Source organism: Lates calcarifer, linkage group LG3, assembly GCF_001640805.2.
Source record: "Lates calcarifer isolate ASB-BC8 linkage group LG3, TLL_Latcal_v3, whole genome shotgun sequence".
NCBI classification, from domain to species: domain Eukaryota; kingdom Metazoa; phylum Chordata; class Actinopteri; family Centropomidae; genus Lates; species Lates calcarifer.
The window spans coordinates 6,202,689-6,222,677 of record NC_066835.1 but is presented as its reverse complement, the minus strand read 5'-3'; the positions used below and the strand labels follow the sequence as shown (position 1 = coordinate 6,222,677).

The window sequence follows — 19,989 nt, the reverse complement described above, 5'->3', positions numbered from 1 at the left end:
AAAAATACCCACAATCCCCTTATCAGGTTGAGAGAGAGAGAGGGAACAGGAGGGAGAAAGCGAGAGAGGGATAATTACAAAAAAGAGAGACTGTTGCTATTTTTAAGCGCAGCGGGTTCTGCAGCAGCTAAGTTTAGCTCTGTGTTTGTGTGCCATCGCAGAGGGTCCTGAAGTGCAGTCAGTCAGCTCAGCTCAGGTTCACAACCAGCTCCAGGTCAGGATTAAGGAGTGCAGCAAGTACAGGATTGGTCTCTGGTGAAGACGAGATATGCCGGGGTTAGGTTAGGAAGACATACAGTACAATATGAACCATCAAGGAGCCATGCTTGCTTATTTTATGCTGAATGCAGCAATGTTCTAATAGCAGCGTCAACTCAACTACTTCTAAATCTGTACTCGGATAAGGTGTCTAATGTCCCTCTTCTTTTTCATATGCATATTTATTCAAACCTGGTAGTTGAGCAGTAGGTAGGTGCACAAGGGCACTGCATAACCTGTAATTACTGGTAGTGTCAGTTACTGCACCCTGTGATTTATGTCCACCTCCTGCCTCGTCCCCTCCTCTCCTCCTTTTCCCATTTCCTCACATTCCCTCAGTCGCCTTCCTCATCTCTCTGCCCTTATGTGTCCACCACTCCCGCTGTCATCCCCAGGATCCTGTAATACAAGTTTTACACTTTGTATGTTTTGTTTTTATGCTCCCTCCATACAGTTATTAGCTCTCATCAGATAAATACAGTGAGGGATGAGCCTAATCTCACAGTCCATGCTTCATTCTGAGGCCACCTGAACAGACTGTAAGATGTTATCATAGCAAGATACATGAAACATGAAATTTTCCACTAGATATGAACATGGAGGATGGAGGTTAGCCTGTATCTCTCTCTCTCTCTCTCTCTCTCTCTCTCTCTCCCTCCTTGGTTAATATTACACCTCTCAATGTAGGGAACAGCAGCCATAGAATACAAATCAGGGGAGCAGCAATGAGCTGAATAATGACACCTGTGTGTGCATGCGTGTGTGTGTGTGTGTGTGTGTGTGTGCGCTTGTGCGTTTTAGCAATTGGAGGTTTATTGCTGGTCACATTTTAACCCTCGCTTCCTGTTCCCTGGCAGTTTCATTACCTCTGTCTAAGATATTGCAACAAGTCATAGTGGTCAGCAGACAAAGACTCCACTGCATATCACTAAACTGCTGTAGTGTAAACCTTAAAGAGTAAGACTGGTTAACAAATCCCATGAAAAGACTGAAAACAAACAGTGTATTAATCCCACTAACAAGTATTATCTGGTTAGCCACAATCCTGATATACACACAGAACTCATTGGTCTAAAAACTATTAAAATCACATCAGTGAGCCACACTGTTGCACTGGGTGATATGCTCTTATACTACCACAAACATGAGAACTGTAGTTTATTTCAAGACAGTTCTACATACACTGTTCTGCTACTGTAAATACTAGCTAGCTTGACAAATGTGTATTCATCCACAGCTGAAAATAGTCCCCTACAAATGCACTATTTACTTATGTTTGAGTAATGTTTCATGTTTAAAGAGATTACTGAGCCATTAAGCCTTTAAGTTTTTATTTGAAACCTCAAGATTTTTGTCATCCAGACTCTGCAGGTGTGCCTATGACCTGAGGAATTCATTTACTTATGTTGTTCGTTTTCTTTTTTTTTTTTTACCTTACCTGCCTGTCCCTGTTTCCCCATGTGCCCCCACTTTTTTTCTGATGAACCCAGCACGTACTCATTGAACCACACACCCGTTGATACACACACGCGGTGGCCGTTTTCAAGTGCATCTGGGCATGAAGTGGAAAACTTGTAACTTCTTATGGTCCAGTGGCCTCTATGCTCACCCGATACTGATGCTGAGGTTATGACAAAGGCAGAACAGCTATCGCTCTCTCTGCCTCTTCTCCTGTACAGCTAATGAGTGGGTGAGCTGAGGACATGAGATGAGCTAATATTCACCATGTGGTCACAGTATTACATTTTCCAATAAGTGTGTGTGTGTGTGTGTGCCGTGTATTAGCGTCAGGGTTTAGGCTTGGTCAGTCCATTGGGAGTCATTTAGCTGCTTTTTGTCCGGCATCAGTATGAGCTGGCCCTGTGTATCCACAGTAAACATCCTCATCAGATGAGCTGCTGTTTTTTTTTTTTTTTTTTTTTTTTGCAGTCTCATACTTGCAGTCCAAAGTCTGAGTTGATGTAGCACTCTCTAGTGGAGCTGGAAGTTATATGGGTGTGTACAAGGAATGACAGTGTTGATATAGAGTAGTTTATCTGTGTGATCTCTCCAAGGACAGACAGAGTTGAGGTCTGTCCTTGCCTGCTCTGGTTAAACTGATATATTTGCCTTTAGATCAGTCAGTCAGTCAAGTGATTTTTTCCCACATTTTCCAGATTTCTTCCTGTTATTGAATAGTTGTGGTGGATCGGTTTGTTAAAAAGCAGCTAACTGCAAATGAATCTTATTAGTCTGGGTTTAAAGAGGTTCACTTTACTCATCATGAGAAGTACTACTCAACCTATGAAGAACAGTTGTATACTGTCATCTGTAGCCCTGGAGGAGATTTCCAAAGTTAAAAAAAAAGAAACATAATGAAGTCTCAAGTGTTATTTCGGCTTGGGCTTGACCTCAGTTGTTAAACAGAAGCACTGCATTACTAAGTGCAGGTGTAAGGTTTGAAAGAAGTGGACATCTATGAGGTTTTAGGAGCTCTAACCAAAGATTCTATTGAGTTACATTAGGAGAACTGTAGTATGCAGTGTTTTTTACTTGACCCACATATGGGACTTAAAATACAGATATAGCTGCCTCTGCTGCACTGACTTTGACTGGTCCCTTTTTAATGTGTCTATTTTGAGTCCCCCAACTTTATAGGAGTTCTATATGGGTGGAGATTTTTTGCATACTGCCTCCAAAGAAAGAAAGAAAGAGTAAACACTTAATTATCAAAGCACAAATTGTTGCTTTTCTAACATTGCTCTAACCTGATGTGCCAGATGTGAGAAATCCAGCTGCCTGGCAAGGTTAACATTGTACCACATAAAGTTTAAATTTAGTTGCTTAACAAATTCCAGGCAATCCACAACATGAGATGTAAATCAGTAAAAGAGAATGGCGTGTTATTTTGGATGTGGCTCCAGCTAATGAGCCGTATGTTTTGTGGCCTTTGACATTTTAACAAGTGAGTTTGTTGGCTGTCTGAACTCTTATTGTTCTCAACAGGCCGATTGACCTGCTAACAAGTCCAGAAGTCTGGCTCAATTGATTTATGATATTATCTTTAGAGTCTCTGATTATCACTTAAAATACCACACTGCTTGATTTTAAATGACATTAAATATTTGGCAGTTGAATATTTGTAGTTTGACCATCTCTTTTTGTGGTTAGTGTGAGTAAGTGTGAGTTTTTAATCAGTATTAGCATGAAGTATACTTTCCTCTATTGTAATGCTCTGCGCTATTTTGCTTATGCAGTGGAATGGATTGTTGTGTGCACTGAATCAAAGGCATGTGAAGCCTCTCTCTCCCCTCTGCCCTCTCCCCCAAGACCAGATGGTGTCTCTTTAGGCCGTCTAATGAATATTGATATGAGGGGTCTTGGTTAACAACAGGGGGGTACACATGCCGGGCCAGAGACCCCCAAAATTGGCACTTAGTAAAGGTCTGCTTTGAGGGGACTGGGTGTGGAAGGATTTATTTGTGAAGAAAGGGAGTGTTTAGAACTTAAAGGGCCACATCCCCACGAAACAAGGCGGTTTTCTTATGCACATAAGCTCCCTCATGTCCCATATTGGTCAGCTGTCATGCAGAAATTAAAATGGATTAGGAGCTGATGAGTATGAATTAGTCACCAGAGTGATGTCATCCAGAGGCTACTTCATGATTTGATGTAAAGTAAAAAATATAGTTTTAATGGACGGAGGTGAGTGAGCTGATAGAAGGAAAATAAACATCAGGAGCGAAGGAGTGTAAGGTGAAGAGATGAACAGGTTAAGCTAGTGGCAGCATTAATCCTCTGGCATGTCTAAAGCTGCTCTCCTGAAGGCCTTGGCTTATTCCAACCCTTGCTAACCCTGAAGCTGAACCACCGCCAGCGCCCTGGGCTGGTCAGTCTGACCCATGGACACCGGGGTGGAGATTTCTTCACTGAAGGAGCTTAGTATCCCCACCTCGATTTTTCAAGTGCCAGGAGTCCTGTGTTGGTGCGATTGTGAGTAGAAGTAATTGTGTTACTACCCTCCAGCGTGTCCCTCCAGCTGGTGCGGGTGTATGGGCCAGCTGTAGCCCCCCGCTGTGCCACTTTATTGGGAATAAACATCTATTCCGAGGGCAAGTGGATCAAAGAGCTGTTGCTTCTTCACCACGGAAATAATCCTGGAACCAGTGGCACGTTTGGCACAGAATCAGCGTTTTTATCTTTTTTTCATGACCGGGTTGTATTTCATATCCTCTGCAGTTTGTCAGGAAACACTAGTAGGAGCATAGAAACTCATCCACTCTCACAGCACCATTAGAGATGAACAAACTGAGGCTATGTCAAGCTATTTATAACTCAAACTAGACCTCTGTGGCTATAAGGCTAAGGAGCAGACAGGAAGAGAAAGGCAGAGAAAGATGTGAAGGAGGAGAGATTGGCAGGGACAGAGGGGCAAAAGAGGGCACTGGAGAAAGTGATGCAGTGATACGGAAGAGGGTAAGACGGTACAGTACACTGAAATGGTTTTTCAGCTTTTCACTGGGAGGACACAACCTCTACTGTCAAAAGTAGCCCCTGTAGCACTTAGATAATGAGACAGAGCGTCAGACAGATACAGGATGCTGAGGGCTTCCATTAGAGAAGGGACAATGACAAATAGAACTTTAGATCCCTAAAGTACATCAGTGATCATGGTGTAGTTGTAGCTTTTATTTGTAGCCAGAGTTGGAAGTGATGACAGTAAACACAAAGAGGGATGCCTCCAGCGCTGAAAATATTTATCGTATCAGAAGCTGGAGAAAGCAGTTCATTTAAAATAACAGTTTTGACCCTTTCATCATCATTTATCACTCTGAGGATGTAATAATTACATTTTTCTCGCATAGTTTTATCTTTTATGGCTAAAAGATGTATTCAAATTTATCAGTATAAGGAGGGAAAATCTGTCTGGTTTAACTGGGGGGTTCACATGGGTGCCATGTGCACAAACACTCACACGTGCTTGTCTATATTGAGAGGTGTGGGGGTGGAAGCCTCCTGAAAGCCAAACTTTGACAGCCGTTTTGCTGGCGGGGGGGGGGTGTTTGACAATAGAGAGGGAATTGCAATGGAGAGAGCCAGTGTGAGCGACGGAGTAAAATAGAGGGAGAGGGAGAGAGAGAGAGAGAGAGAGAGAGAGCAGACGGGGGTAGGGAGGAGGGTATCAGACTCGGGGATAAGGCAGCTGGGACAGGCTGCTTTGGCTGGAAGCAGATCTTATTGTGCACTTGTTCCTCCCAAGTCACTCAGACACTCTGCAGAAGGAGGAGAGAGCTCCTCACTCCTGTGGTCAATCCCAGGCATTCTGACTTTCAAGCTGCTTCTTTTTTTCTTTTTTTAAAAATAATTTTTCTGTACTTAAAGTTCAGAGCATCTGGATCTTCCTTGTGGCACAAACTGATTTCTTTTTACAAGTGACAGAAAGAAGACTTGCTGGATCCTGCTTTGGCTTTAGCACAATATTTAGATTTTATATTCTCTGCTATGGCACAAGTGTAGGTATGGTGGTCTACTTGAGGAAGAGCATCCACTCTCTGCTGTCTGTCTTCAAGAAGAAGGGTGAGTGCTGACTCACATGGAGGAATCTGGCAGGCTGTAGCTTTGACTTTACGCTGCTGTCAGAAATAAATGCTGTTTTATGTGACATTTATAAACTCTAAATTTTGTTCTGATAGAAGGTTTCTGGAGTCGTCTTTTCTAATATGCCAGAGACTTTGGTTGCACTATGAGATGATGTGTCAGTTATGTTTTTGTACTTTAGTGTAAAGATGTGATGATATTTGCAGATTTCTTTCTGCCAGTCGTTGTCTGTCAAACATGCACACACTGGCACGCAAGAATTAGTGTTGAATACAATTTGGGGGTCCTCTCTGATGAGATAATGAGCTTAAGCGATTTTTTGGCGATCGCCTTAATCAACCAAAAGCCTGAAACCTTCTGCAGGGGTCTGGCAGAGTGTTAGGGAGGGCTGCTTGTCCATTAATCATAACTGACTGGTTACAACACCATATATGTGACTAATATATGTGATGAAATGCTCCCCCTCAAGGACCTGGAGTCTTCAGCACAGTCTCACGTTCACAATGACCTGAGATTTCCCACAGCTACACACAGGGGAGGGCATTGTGTCTGGGGCTACCTCACCTCACCTGTGTGAATCCAGGAGGATAGGGGTGGGAGTGTCTGTTACCTTACACTCACAAACTTGTGCAGTATGTACATCCACACTCGCACAGTATTACCTAACCAGGTGAGACTGAGAGCCACAGTGTTGAAAGTGACAAAGGAGGGAAAGCGGACACCTCACATTGACCTTTGATTAGCTAAAGAGAAGCCACTTTACACAAGTGATTTTCCATAGGTTGTTATGGGGATGGGTTCCCAACTGATACATGATTCCATAAAAGTACATGGATATAAAGTAGAATATTATACTGTTTTGACCAGACCAGAAAAGGATAGATCACTGCATTTCTGCAAACCCCAACACTGTGTTTTGATTTAACTGAACTAAAGCTGACAGGGACACAGCCAGGCTGCAGCTTGTCTATCCAATTATAACAGTCTCCACTGTTTTTTGCTGTTGTAAAATAAAGACACCTTGATGGGAGAGCTTGGTCCAGTTCCCATGCATTAGGTCCTGTAGCAGGGGGGTTCAGTGGCATCTTAACATGCAGACAATCCAGATTATCTAATCCCCCCCAGGGACAAGCAAGGAAGAGATACTGCAGGAGATTAGCTGGGCAATAGTTTGCTGTTGAGGGCCAGGCCGGGACGTCTGCCTGCCAAACTGCTCGGCTGAGGAGATTTGAAGTGTGTGCTGCGTCAAAGGTACAGCAATTAACAGCCACACACTCATGCAAGGTGGAGGTGCAGAGGATTCACAGTAAAGCTGATAAAGGTTTTGGCAAATGGACACGTGTTGAGTGTTTGTGTGTTGTGTTGGGTGTAAGAGGACAAGGAAGTAGCAGTGGAAAGATTTGAATAGCTTGAACATAGCTGATGAATTTCTGAATAAATATGGTCCAAAATAATGGCATAGAAGCACGGCCGAAGGAGTGGCAGGTACAAATGAGTGTTCACCTGGCATTGATTCCAGCTTTTTCAATGAAATGACTATCTATATCCCTTCTTTCTCCTCCATCCGAACAGCTGGCCCAAAGAATAATGAAGACCAGAAGAGGTTGACGGTCCACTACACGACCTCACAGCACCACCAGGAAAATGTTTTCATTGAGGGCAGCAGGCCTCAGTATCTGGAGGACCTGCACATTGAGGCTCAAGAGGGACTGAAGATACTCCAGCAGGAAGGTCAGATGCATTCAGTGATGAAGACACATTCATTCATACTGTATACACATACTGGCATATATTTGTGTTGTGTTTACATTATAGTCAGTACTGTCAAACTGATTTAAGTTTGTTGTTGACTGTTTTCTCTCTGAATGTCACAATGTGAAGGTTATATTTATGATTACATTACTGGATATAGATACTGTGTATACATGAATATGGATGGAGATTCTGTGTCTTAACCTGTTCTGTTTGGTTTACACAGAACACCAAAATGGAGTGAACTTCCCTGATGATGAAAGCATTGCTGTAAGTGCACCAAATGTCTGTGGATCATTTTTCCTGCACTTCCTACACACCAAGAATGCAACCTAACCAAATGTGTGTGTGTGTGTGTGTGTGTGTGTGTGTATCTATCCCCTGCAGTCCTCAGACACCCTCCGTCCAGAGCAGGATATCAGCTCCAAGGACGGAGGTAGCTCTCCGGAGTCAAGATCCACCACTGGGAATACTGATGCCACAGTAACCTCTTCTATGTCGACAAGGCCTGTGCTCACCCGCCAAGGTAAGTGACAGCTCTGTTGCTGTGTGTGTGTGGGGTGGTGGTGGAAGCATCTCCATTTCATTCAGCTAATAAAAATAAGAGCTAATCATAGCACTTGTAAAAGCACTTTTAGTTTTGTTTTGAGTTTACTTCTTTGCGACACATCATAGACATGTACTTATTTAGCATGCACGCCTCATTCCCAGCTGCTTGGTGCCTCTGCAGTCATGGTGTGAAATCAAAGGAAGAGGAACTTGACACGCACACACATATACACAACTGTAGCTCTTTTTCAGTTAACTCAAAAATTCTGAGCATCTGAAGTCAGCACTGCGGCTGCTTCTGCATATCACAGCCGGAAGGCAAAGCATGGCGCTCCGTATGTGTGCACACGCAGGAAGTGTGATTGGTATTCTTATCATATTTCAAACATCCTTTTTTCAGCCTATGAAGAAAATCCAGTTCTTCATAGGCTGAGTTTCAATGCATTATCATGTAGTGCTCCCTTTATTTAACCAATCTGCTCTCCTGTGCCAAATACAGTTTTTTGTTGCAAAAATAACCCTCCTCAAGTCCAGCTACTGTAATAAGACAGTTTTTCATTTCTCAGGTTCTACATTCAAGCCCCTGAACCCAGTGAAAAGGTTAGATAAGACCAGGAAGAGAAGCAGGAGGACCACCATCATGGGTATTCCCAACCAGGTCCAGAAAGAGCTTGGTATGTTTTTAGCATCGTCCTTGCATAACCAGTAGACATAATGTATCCTTTGGTAAATATGTTGTTGACAGTGATCCACTATCTTTCCAGCACTGCACAGAAGCTCCACCTTCCAGCCTCTTGTTTCTACCCAGCTCCCTAATCACGATGGACAGGTCACTGACAGCCAATCAGGTGTTGTTATCATTCCTACGGTTGATGGAGGGACTCCAGTGGCAAACAAGGAGGGAGCGAGAGTTCACCTTTCAGAGCTGGAGGTACAGTAAAGGGTTCAACTGTAAGAATTAATTCATTTAGAGTAGATTTAACATACACTTTTTGTGTGTAGGTTTTGTATTTTTAATTATTTATGAATGGTCCTCTCTCCTCTCCTAAGCAGGCATCCAGAGATGAACCGCTGCTTAGGAGGCACGTCAATGCAATGTGTCAGGATGAGCAACATCTCAACCACCAGAGCTTTGTCTCCCATCTCTGCCCCACCTCCACCATGAGACCCAAGTCCCTTGCAGTACCTGGCATGATAACTTCTTCCTCCTTCTGTCCTTCAAATTCAATGTTTAGCTTCCTCCAGGAACCCCAGGTAAAAAGAAAATCAGGCTATTAAAGGATATGGCCTTAAATTCTAGAGTTACTCTACTGAAACACTCTTGACATTTAGCTGTAATACTTCTACTTTTTTCTAGGGCCCAGTGATGTCCATATCTCCTCAGGCCACTTACTTGTCTACAATCATCCCTAATGCGGTCTTGCCAGCCTCGATTGAAGTCATAGAGATAGACTGTACCAGCAGCCGGACTCGTGGCAGCAGTGTCAACCATGGCAGCAGTGTTCGCACTGTAAGCAAAAACAGCCTGGCATCAGGGGACTCAGTCAGCCCTATGCTGTCCAGAAGATCAGATGGTGACGGTTTCCAGGCTGACCATCCCCACAACGACTCTATGCCATTGCCCACATCGGCTTCAGGGTCAAACTGGAGTGAGTCACAGTCTTCAAAGACCATCATTTCAAACTCCTCCCCTGTATCCTCTAAGGGGAGCACACGCAGTGGTAACTCCCAGAGAGTGTGTCTCAACGGGCAGGAAAGCCAGCAAGAGCACTCTGGTGGAGATCAAGACCTTGTCAGTCTACATAGCTCAGTTAGCGGGATTAGCAGCAGTAAAAGTGAAAATCTTGTTACAGGTCAAGGATCTGAGTCTGGTGTGTCAGGGTCAGTGACTGCTGGTGAGGATGCGAAGAACATACGCAACTGCACTCGTAGTCTTTCGGTTATGAAGACCAAACAACCTCCAGCACCGCCACGGAGAACAAACTCTCTCCATAATAATAAGATCAGGAGTAACTCAAGGGTTCTGGTGGAAAGCAATGATCTTAATGACTCTGTGTCTGGAGGGGTGGCAACTGCGACAGAAAATATTGTAGCAATGGCTGAGATAAAGATGGTCACTGAAAATACCAGTAAGATCCCTGCCCCTGTATTGAACTCTACTGGATCTAGCTCTCCACATGCTTCCAGTCCTCTGAGCCCCACACAGCCTTCTTCCAAAGAGGCAGGAGGACCAACAGAGCCCCAGTCAGAGTTCAGCAGCTCCTCCCCACAGAAAACTCCCTCAGAGGGGGGGAAATTTGAAAGGACCATGTCCCCTTCCAGTGGCTATTCTAGCCAGAGTGGAACTCCAACACTTTCCCCAAAAGGTATCTCCCCAACCTCCCCAGAAAAACAGAAGAAGAAACCAGTCAAACCAGAGAGATCAGTGTCTCGGGCCTCATCCTCAGCAGCTTCGCCTTCCTCCTCTCTTACCTCTCTATCATCCGGTACATCTGAACCTGTCAGTGCAGATGTTTCCATATGTAGCCCCAGTCTGCCTCCACAGCAAACTTCACCCACAGTTACTCCAAACGAACTCACACCAAATAACAATCCTTCAACTTTGAGGATAGAATTCAGAGACCTGTTGAACATTCCACCTCCTCCCAAGGTCAAAGCACCATGTCCTCCTCCCCCAGAGACATGGGTCCACAACAGACGCACCTTTGAGCTCCTGTGTAGGCCCTGCCCCAATATCAGCAAAGAAACCCACAAACCCCCACAGATACAGGACAGCACAGTTAAACAGGCAGAAACCCAGACTAAAGCCAGAAACAAGATACAGTTTTCAGTTGAAAAACAGACAAATACAGACAAACCTGTCCTAGAATTGTCAGAAAGCAAAGCAAAGCCTGAGACGTTTTTGGCAACAGATCCTGAAGATGTCCACAAAGAACAAGCAAACAGGGAATGTCCAGTTACCAAAACAGAGGGAGTGGAAGCAAGTGAAGACATTCAGAAACAAGAGCAGAGTAGTAGCCCTGTAGTGAAGGGGCCTAGGAATCAAGAGACAACTCCAAAGAAAGACCCCCCTCCTGTGATGAAGAAACCCATGACTCCAAAACTGCACAGAGAGGAACTGGTTTCAACAGAGCAGTCAGTAGAGAGACAGCAAAAGGAAATGAGTAGCAGTACCACCATAGAAGTTCATTTAGCTGGTGAGAACCACACAACCTCTTCACAGAATGAGGTTTTGGTTTTAGTTGATAAGAGTGATAATGAGATGGACAAAGGTGAGGTCCCATCCATGCAAACACTTTCTGTAGAAGTCCCCAAAGTTAGTAAGGTGTCACCACCACCTACCCCTCCTCCAGCATACCAGCCTACACCTCCTCCCTCAAGAAAGACACCTCCCTCATCAATATCTACGCCACCAGATGAACTACAGAGAGTGCAGGAGGAGATCCACATTGTTGAGTCTTGCTGGCCACCGCCTCCCCCTCCTTTGGAAGGGGACTCAGTCTTTGATGGAGGGGATGAGGTAGACTTTCCTCCTCCTCCACCACCATTTGTAACAGACAGTGCGCCAGATGTGATGGACAGTTGTGTCAAACAGCTGGACATCCTCAGTGAGTGTACTGTGGCTGCAGAGGAAGTTGGAGAGACAATTAAGAATTCAAGTGAAGCTGAGACATCTGTACAGGGGCAAAACCCAGATTTGTGCAGTGTGGTTCCACAATCTGAGATTGCTGTGCAAGTTTCAAAAGTTAACACTGCTGATGAGATTTCCAGCAGACTAGCACAGAATGTTTCATCACTTTCAGATAGTGTCCCACCTCCACCAGTAGAGGCTCCTCCTTTACCATCTCTTACAACAGCAGAGAACCCAGTATCAGTCTCTGTTTTAGTTCCTTCCAGCAGTTTCCTGAGACGAGACTCTCTGAAAATTGAAGATCAGTCTTCCTCTGGGCCCCCCGTTAGTGCCCAAACTTCAATTGCAGTCCCAGTAGCACCCCCTCTACCAGCAGAGAATCTAACTCCTGGGGTTAATTTCAGAAGGCAGCCCAGTGTAGCAAACCGAGACACCAGGAACAAGGAGCTCCTTTCTCGCCACAAAAGTGCACCCATTCCTAAAGAGGATGCTAACATACCTCTTGTCACCCCTTCCCTACTTCAGATGGTTCGGCTCAGATCAGTCAACATGACTGAAGATCAGGTGAAAGCTCCCTCCGAAGACAAGCCGGCAAATGAGGGAGCCCCAGTTCAGGAGCATTGCCCAGTCTCAATCCCAGGGCCTCAAAACATCCCACAAAAGCCCATCCGCAAGTCTCTGACTCTAAAATCTCCACCTCAGACAGTAAAAACATCCTCTGTGACACTCAACACCCCTTCCATGCGCTTACAGGAAGCCATACGTATGAAAACTGCAGCCATGTCCTCAAGAGACGGTCTTCCATCCAGACTGGGAGTGAGATCACCCACTTACAGCTGCATCAGTGAACCAGGAGCTCTGTCTCTGAAATCATATGAGGGATGTGACATGCACAAGTCCCCGGCCTCAACCGCCAGCTTTATCTTCTCCAGGAGCACGAAAAAGGTTGTTATAGAGACTGCAGCCGCCTCCTCACCCGAAGCTCAGGCAAGTCTGAAGCAAAGCTTGGCGGCGGAGCTCATGCAGGTGTCTGATCAATCGAGAGCCGCTGCTTTTTCCAATGGTGGGGTCAAGTGTGACAAAGTTCCTCCACCAGTGGCTAAGAAGCCAGTACATGGCAGCATCAGTCCTTCACAGCATCATTCTGCTTGTTCAGGCAAGATGGAGCACAGTGCTGAAGGAAATGGAGCAATAGGAGTACAACACACAAGCAGTATAACTCCCCCAGAGACAACAAGTAAGAGCAGTAACATTACTTATGACCACGATGTTCTGACATTATCTTTGTGAAAGTCATGAAGGATTGCCATCAGTGTGTTTAGTTGTACTGCTGCTGAGTGTGTAAACTCATCAAGGCTGATTCAGTGCCTGCTTAAATCAATAACTCGTGCATGAAAAAGCATAATGCAAATTCTAGCATTACCATGAAACAGCTAAGCACTTTAACATTGCTTTACATTGCATAATTTGTGCTCTCCATACCAGCAACAGAAAAAGTGCAAACACAGGCTCTCTTCCACACAAACATAATACAAATGCTGCTAGCTTGCCTACAGCTTTTTTCCAGTTAAATGTGCAAGCATGTGCTTCAATCAGCCTTAACCTGAAGCTCATGATCATGTCTCTGAATTAGATTAGGACAGAATACTCCATTACGTGTGTTTCTGTAACTGTATTATGGTGCTGTGATGTCTAACATCCTCTTGTCTTCCCCCTCCAGCTACAAGAGTGACAGCAGACACAATTGAAACACTGTTTTGAAAGAGTATTGTGGTGATGAGCTGAGGAACAAGTGAAGACTACAAGCAAGTAAAAAGGACGACTCACAGCAAGGACTGACTGACATTACTGAGAGACATGAAGCTCAACTATCTGAGTGTTAAGTCTTCTCCAAAAGCCTTAGCCTGTTAATGGCCTTCCTACATATTTATGCAAAAACGTGTCACTCCCAGTTTCTTATGATAGCTTTGTTCTGGAGTATTTTTCTAAGCTATAGTTTATCTCTTATTAAGGCCCCTCAGGATGAAATGGTGTACATTGGCTGAACTGTAAATATTTGGCTTGTGTGAGATCGCCTCCTAGAGGTTGAATTAGGTAGTGGTTGCTGCAGCTCGGAGTGTGAAACTGTCTCGACAAAGCATTTCTGTACAGAGATTTGTCTGTTTTTTTTCTTTGTTGTAATGTAATACATCATTTCCATGGAGCTTGTCAGAAAAGGCTGACAGTAGCATCCTCTACAGGACAAATCAGAATTTGCTTAAAGAACATGCTTTGCTTAAAGAACTGAGTTAAAGCAAATGATGATACTCCGTTTTAGTCCTGGGTTTTCACTGTGTGGATAGACAGATCTGAAATAGTATTCGAGAAAAAGGGATGCTGCATACTCATATGAACAAAAGAGATGTTTTATCAGTTAGGACAGAGGCACTTTTGTACAGCTATAGATGATAAACAGGGGAGCATCTGATTACAGCAACTGCTAAATTGTTAATTAGCTGCTTCTACACAATCCATTTCTTGGAATATAAGGGTCACTCCAACACATTCTATGAAATCTTTTTAGGAAACAGTGACACAAGTATCCTATTTATTTATGTGAGCTAGTAGCACTGTCAGTCACCTTTTCCTACCAAATATGAAATATTTAAGAATCTATTTCATCTGAAAACCACTTTTAGGGCTATGGATGTGAAGACTGGCCCTGGATGATTGATACACTGGAGTAGATTTAGTGTGAGGTCAGTGTTTTTATTAAATGTTCTCTATCTAAATCTTTGGCCCAGGCCTTTTTTAGTGGAAAAAAAATCGAGCTCATCACTATTTGCACAAAATGCTTTCCCCTAGCAAAATCATTGCTGAGTGAAATATACAGACTCTTCATATTGGGTCAAAATCTACGTTTTGATGATTATAAAGAATTATGTACAGTTATTACTTCTACAAATAAAATTTAAGTGTATTAAATATGCTGTTTGCTGCATTATTACTTTTGAACAACATCTAGTTACCATGTGTTAACACATTTCTCTCACTCAACATAAACATATTTGATTCCTGCAGACCACAAAATTCAGAATTTATTTCATATTTGAGATGATGTATAATTTGATTATGACAATTAATGACCACATATTGATTTCTGTACAACACTACCCCCAATAAAACCGTCCTATAGCACAAGGTAAACAGATTTTTCTACACATCCCATGTATGAAACCCATATAACCATTCTTACTTTTAAACACCTGAGTTTCCCTATCAACTGCTTCCAGGAATGAGCAACATTCAAGCAATGAATCCTACTTTATCTGAACAGGCCCATGTTGGGATTCAGCCCATTAAACACCCAGTTATCTCTGATTTGCAGAACATTTGTTGTAATTGTACATTTAAGTGCATTAATAAAAACACCAATGCCCAGTAAAAAAAGAGAAACTAATGAATCAAAGGTTGATAAGTTACATAATTTTTGTTGTATGTGTTTAGAGGAATTTTATATAATTTTCCAAATAAAGTCAAAGCAAGATTACAGTTTGTCTAAGCCAGTCCGAAGCATCTGAGACTTTAGGCATTAATATTCCATCGTTCCCAAAGAAAACATCCAGATGAAGTTTGACCATTGTCACCATGGCAATTTGGTGATGAATGTGTTCTTGCTGTAAGGTGGCCAGCAGGAGCAGCTTCAGTGGTGAGTGTAACATGTATGCGTGTTTAACTGATGTTGCCTCCTTTCAGTGTCTTACATGTGATCTGTCCCAATTTGGTCATCAGCTGCTTGTCTTTCCACTGAGCTACACACTCGTCTGATATCTTCAGGTCGACCTGGGTAAAAAACATAAAACAGAAAAGATTTTTTTTCCAATATTCCATTATTGAATTCCAGCCTTATTCTTATCATAACAGGAACATTAACAATGGCTTCTCTCTGTCGTGCAAAAGCAAAATCTGAGTGAAACGTACCTGTAGTTTCTCCCACACCTTCTTCTTTGGGTTGAGTCTGTCGTCTGCTTTTCCTGTCTCATATCCCTCCACGAAGACCCGTTCCCCTGGCGACGAACCCTCTGGGGGGTCTAGAGGCTCCACTCTCCTGGGTTCCCCTTCACTGCAAATCAGCCAATCAGAGAGAGAAGAAATTCAAAGATAAGGCTCGAGGGGACAAGCTGTGTTTGTCTTTCTACAAGAAAGAAATGGCACTCACATAGAGGCACATAGCAGCATGGCTTGAGACTCGATCCCTCGCATCTTCTGGGGCTTCAGATTGCACAGCAGCAGCACCATTCTGTCCTGCAGCTCCTCCTGTGAAACGTAGGCCACCAGCCCGCTGACTACCGTCCTCGGCTCCGCCTCACCCACGTCGATCTTCTCCAGGTACAGCGAATCAGCGTCTGGATGCTGAAAGTTGAACAGAGAAGGAACCCAGATGAACACAGAGGATGACGTCTGTGGTACTGAATGTACATAATGCCAGGACAAGACTGGATTATATATCAATCAGCTGATCAGGCATCTTAATCTCCTACCTTCTCCACACTGATGATCTTTCCCACTCTGATATCCAGTCTGGAAGGGGCCAGCTCATCATCCTCTCCTCCTCCACCTCCACCTCCTCCTCCTGCCTTGGCACCCTTTCCTGCTTCTAATCGCACAAACACACACACAAATGACATTAAGTCCCCTCATGTAGCAAGCTGACAACCCATTTAATGCAAAATTTGTCATTCTGCTATATTTAGGTAGTGACATGAGGAGAAGACACAATGAGGTCATGGGTTAAAAACTGACTTGTCTTTGAGGGGTCAGGGTAGGCGGAGTTGGTGAGCTTGCGGAGCTCAGGCAACTCAAACTTCTTTCTGATTGGCTCCAGCAGTTGGTTCAGTACGACTTCCACTGAGGCCTTCAGGTCTCCTGGATGGATCAACTGACAAGTGCAGAGATCAGCAATGATTAGACCAGAGCATAGCAAGAAACTAGGGATTTTAGCTGAGCTATAGAACTTTTACTCTACAAATAATCCAGTTAGACTGTGCTTTACCTCCTCAGCAAAGTCCTTCTCCACCTCTTCAAACTCTGTGTAGACTTTGTCTCCACCCCACTTTGGGTCTCTTTTAATGTAGAACTCTGAAACACACATGAATCCCAAATGTCAACTCATTTTATATTCATTTTTTTACAAGAGGAAGAGAAGCCCAGAGAGCAAAAGGAGATTAAAGGATGAGTTTTCTACCTCCACGCAGGGGGAAGAGCACATATTTGACAAAGGAGAGGACTCCATTGTTCTGGATGTTGCCTGGTTCACAGAAAGCCTTCTTCAGCTTCTTCTTCACATCCTCTTTGGAGTCCAGTAGGTCAATCTTTGACTCCTGCAGCCCCAAAGAGATAATGCTCGTCAAGAGCTCAGACAAATATTAACTTTTTTCCTCTGACAAATGATATGTCTGCAGCCTTACCTCTTCTGAGGAGCTCATCTTGGTTCCTGTCAGTCCTGGCACCATTGGATTCATCAGATGGGCGCGTTTAGCATAGCCAAGAGAAGGCAAGTACTGGAGACAAAAAGAAAAGCTGCAGTTACACTTAAGGTTTTAGATATATGGTTATAGAATTCATAAAATGTTGTGACATCAACGCTTCTGATCTCATCACTTTTACACGTGATTTGTAATCAGGTTTTTCTGTCAAGAGTCAAGTAAACAAACTCAAGTAGATGAATTGATTTTAATTTCAACTGTAGTCAACAAGAAGCTGTGTGGCACCAGCTACTCCTACACTAATCATCAAGTTCCACTAGAGACAGTGATGAAGGAAGGACAGAGGGTGAAGGGTTAAAATAAATGTGTCACGAGGAGGGACAGTACCTTCTCTGCCAGGGTGAAAATCTTCCTCTGGTCAACTCCTCCAAACTGGGCATCCACCTTCAGGTACTCCTCATCCAGAGCCTGAAAACAGACACATGTCATATTTACCGCTGCTGCAGACACTCATAACAACAAGAGCGTAAGATGACAAGATGCGGTAGTAATTAATAATCTTGTAATATTGCTTATACTCCATCTAATAACTGCATTATTACCTGCAGTCCAGGGTAGAGCAGACCACTCAGCAGAGGATGCTCCACCTGTTTGACAACCTCAGCTCCGGCCTTCTTAGCATCATGCTCTGTCACCATGGAGGACAGACGGTACACATCCAGAGTGTACTCTCTGATTAACATGAAAGCAACATGCTAAAGTATTAGTTTAAGTATAGGATGCAGCTACAAAGTCTGCTTCAGGGAATGTAAAGTGAAATAAATACATGTTGGCACAGCTGACCTGCTGAGCTGGTAGTCAGTTCCTTTGACAAACTTGAGTTTTTCCAGAGGAACACCGATGCTCTCCAACATGGCCTTGATAACCTGTTCATAGTACTTCACCCTGAGCTCCAGCAGCTCCCAGGGGGCTTTCATGTTGTCGAGGTAGGCATGCAAGTCTGCAAACAGGATAGTGACCTAAGGAAAAGAAAAAGAAACATAGAGGTGAGATGCTGTAAGCCGGGGGGGTACAGATTAAATCAAATTATCATTGACAGACAAGATTCTCAATGGGGTGTACCCACCTCGCATCCAGCCTTGAGGAAGTCTGCGATCTTGGACATAGGGACAAAGTAAGCAACATGAGGTTTGCCTGTGGTCGCTGTGCCCCAGTAGACTCTCAGCTCTCTCTCCTGGAGAACCTGCTTCAGCTTCTCCTCTCCAAGGACCTCCTGCAACACACACAGCCAGAGATTCATGAGACCAAACGCTGAGGATGGACTTCAGTGGCTTTGAGTACATATGTATGTATGTGTGTGTGTGTGTGTGTGTGTGTATGTGTCTTCCACCTGGAGGTTCCTAGTTATGAGGTCAAACTTCTCATCTGGACTCAGCTGATCTGCCATGGCGCAGGGCCTTCTGAGTGAGACAACAGCAGTTCAGACATTATTGATGTGAGTGAACGACATTTTGTCTTTCAGGAGCAGGTATGAGCTGTGGTTCCAACTCTGTCAAAACACTTTCAGTTTAATGTTTTCTTTGGTGACAGAAAAAGAAACAACATGGTGGCATTTCTCAAAACTGATTTGGCTGTTTGCCATAAAATTCCTGCGCCATGTTGGGCGGTATGAAACTGCACGATTATATCCTGAATTCTATATTTAGACGGTTTAAGAAAAATAAACTGCAGCTTTATGAACTGCCCATATTGTGAATTTACCAGACGACTATAACTGTTCATAAAACGTAAGACAGGTAGTATCCAAGTAAGTTAGCCATAGAGAAAGCTGACGTTAACATTAAACTGACCTGAAGCTTGGAATAACGTACGCTGATAATGAATCAACTAGCCAGCTAAGGCTACGTAGCCAGCTAGCAACACAACCATGAGCAGTTAATGTTACCTAGCTCCAGCTTCGGGTTAAAATTGTGACTCGTTTTAGAAGCCACGTTTTCAGTTCATGTGACAGCAGTATGGCTCTAAAGCCAGTATGGCTCTAAAGCCATACTGTACAACCCGCTGACTTACCTCAAAACCGGACTTCTTACAACGAGACGTGGGTGAGAGAAACCGGTCGAGTGGTGGTGGTGGAGGAGGACCTGTCAGTGTGTTGCATCAGCGATAGCGTCAGCTCTGCTATCGAGTCACTGATGGCTCCAGGGGAAAGCAATCGAGTGTAGATTGCAGAGCCTATGATTTCGAGGCCCTGCTTACAATGGAGTCAGATATTTACTGAAATGAATATGTATTCTATTGCTGACAACCATGGAGGCAGTATCAGGTAGTTGCCATGATCTTGATCTTGAGTTGGTGACAAAATGTTAAAAGGGAAAAAATACTGTTGGGCCCCCTATGCATTGTGTATGTACCCTGTTGCCTTCAACTTCTCATTAAGTACATTGCATTCACCATGCAATCAACATACATACAGCATAGTTTAATTAAACAACCAGAAATCAGTAAGTAGCCCTGAGATCGAAGATGCTATTTGTTTATAGTGATTTGATTAGTCATAATACACTGTATCTACCATGTAGACCCAATGTAAAGTAATATTAAGCTCTTAACACTGCATTCAAATTTTTCTCATTACCTTCAATAGAAACCTCTGTCTATAGGCAATTAACACATTAACACTCCTTGTTACAACCCGTGATGTGTTATTACACTCTTAAATGTACTCAATATATCATGGCTGACCTGTTAGTCTGACAA

General features: G+C 43.7%; 2 protein-coding genes across 9 annotated transcripts in view; one reads left to right on the top strand and one right to left on the bottom strand.

Moving 5' to 3' along the window:
• Positions 1 to 14,731, top strand: part of kiaa1522 (KIAA1522 ortholog) — a 34,301-nt gene extending 19,570 nt beyond the window's left edge. For 5 of the 7 annotated variants that reach the window (XM_018701385.2, XM_018701383.2, XM_018701384.2 and 2 more), the window contains 8 exons: positions 7,408 to 7,566; positions 7,814 to 7,857; positions 7,975 to 8,113; positions 8,703 to 8,810; positions 8,901 to 9,067; positions 9,187 to 9,390; positions 9,494 to 13,004; positions 13,488 to 14,731. In XM_018701385.2, the coding sequence (XP_018556901.1) occupies positions 7,408 to 7,566; positions 7,814 to 7,857; positions 7,975 to 8,113; positions 8,703 to 8,810; positions 8,901 to 9,067; positions 9,187 to 9,390; positions 9,494 to 13,004; positions 13,488 to 13,528 (4,373 nt within the window). In that variant the 3' untranslated portion in view covers positions 13,529 to 14,731. Of the gene's footprint in view, positions 1 to 5,547; positions 5,815 to 7,407; positions 7,567 to 7,813; positions 7,858 to 7,974; positions 8,114 to 8,702; positions 8,811 to 8,900; positions 9,068 to 9,186; positions 9,391 to 9,493; positions 13,005 to 13,487 lie in introns of those variants that run through there. The other 2 variants (XM_018701389.2, XM_018701387.2) reach the window with 2 other exon arrangements.
• A 95-nt stretch (positions 14,732 to 14,826) lies between these two features.
• On the bottom strand, positions 14,827 to 19,448 carry yars1 (tyrosyl-tRNA synthetase 1). Of its 2 annotated transcripts, none has more exons than XM_018701390.2 (14): positions 19,303 to 19,448; positions 18,623 to 18,692; positions 18,359 to 18,505; positions 18,076 to 18,251; positions 17,835 to 17,964; positions 17,620 to 17,700; positions 17,215 to 17,307; positions 16,992 to 17,127; positions 16,800 to 16,885; positions 16,550 to 16,685; positions 16,288 to 16,403; positions 15,966 to 16,159; positions 15,728 to 15,869; positions 14,827 to 15,589 (listed from the first exon to the last, which is right to left on the bottom strand). In XM_018701390.2, exons 2-14 carry the CDS (start codon positions 18,677 to 18,679, stop codon positions 15,479 to 15,481), a joined length of 1,605 nt encoding a protein of 534 aa, XP_018556906.1. In that variant the 5' UTR covers positions 18,680 to 18,692; positions 19,303 to 19,448; the 3' UTR covers positions 14,827 to 15,478. The 2 variants fall into 2 exon arrangements, with proteins under 2 accessions (XP_018556906.1, XP_018556907.1); XM_018701391.2 differs by having other exon boundaries at positions 18,623 to 18,689; positions 19,303 to 19,387.
• Positions 19,449 to 19,989: the final 541 nt, after the last annotated feature.

Bases quoted from the DNA above. Each gene is read 5' to 3' on its own strand.
- yars1 (XM_018701390.2), bottom strand. From the start codon at position 18,679: ATGGCAGATCAGCTGAGTCCAGATGAGAAGTTTGACCTCATAACTAGG. The intron at 16,886-16,991 runs GTAGAAAACTCA...TGTGTGTTTCAG, and splicing joins GCTCTTCCCCCTGCGTGGAG to AGTTCTACATTAAAAGAGAC. The intron at 16,686-16,799 runs GTAAAGCACAGT...TGCACTTGTCAG, and splicing joins AGAAGGACTTTGCTGAGGAG to TTGATCCATCCAGGAGACCT.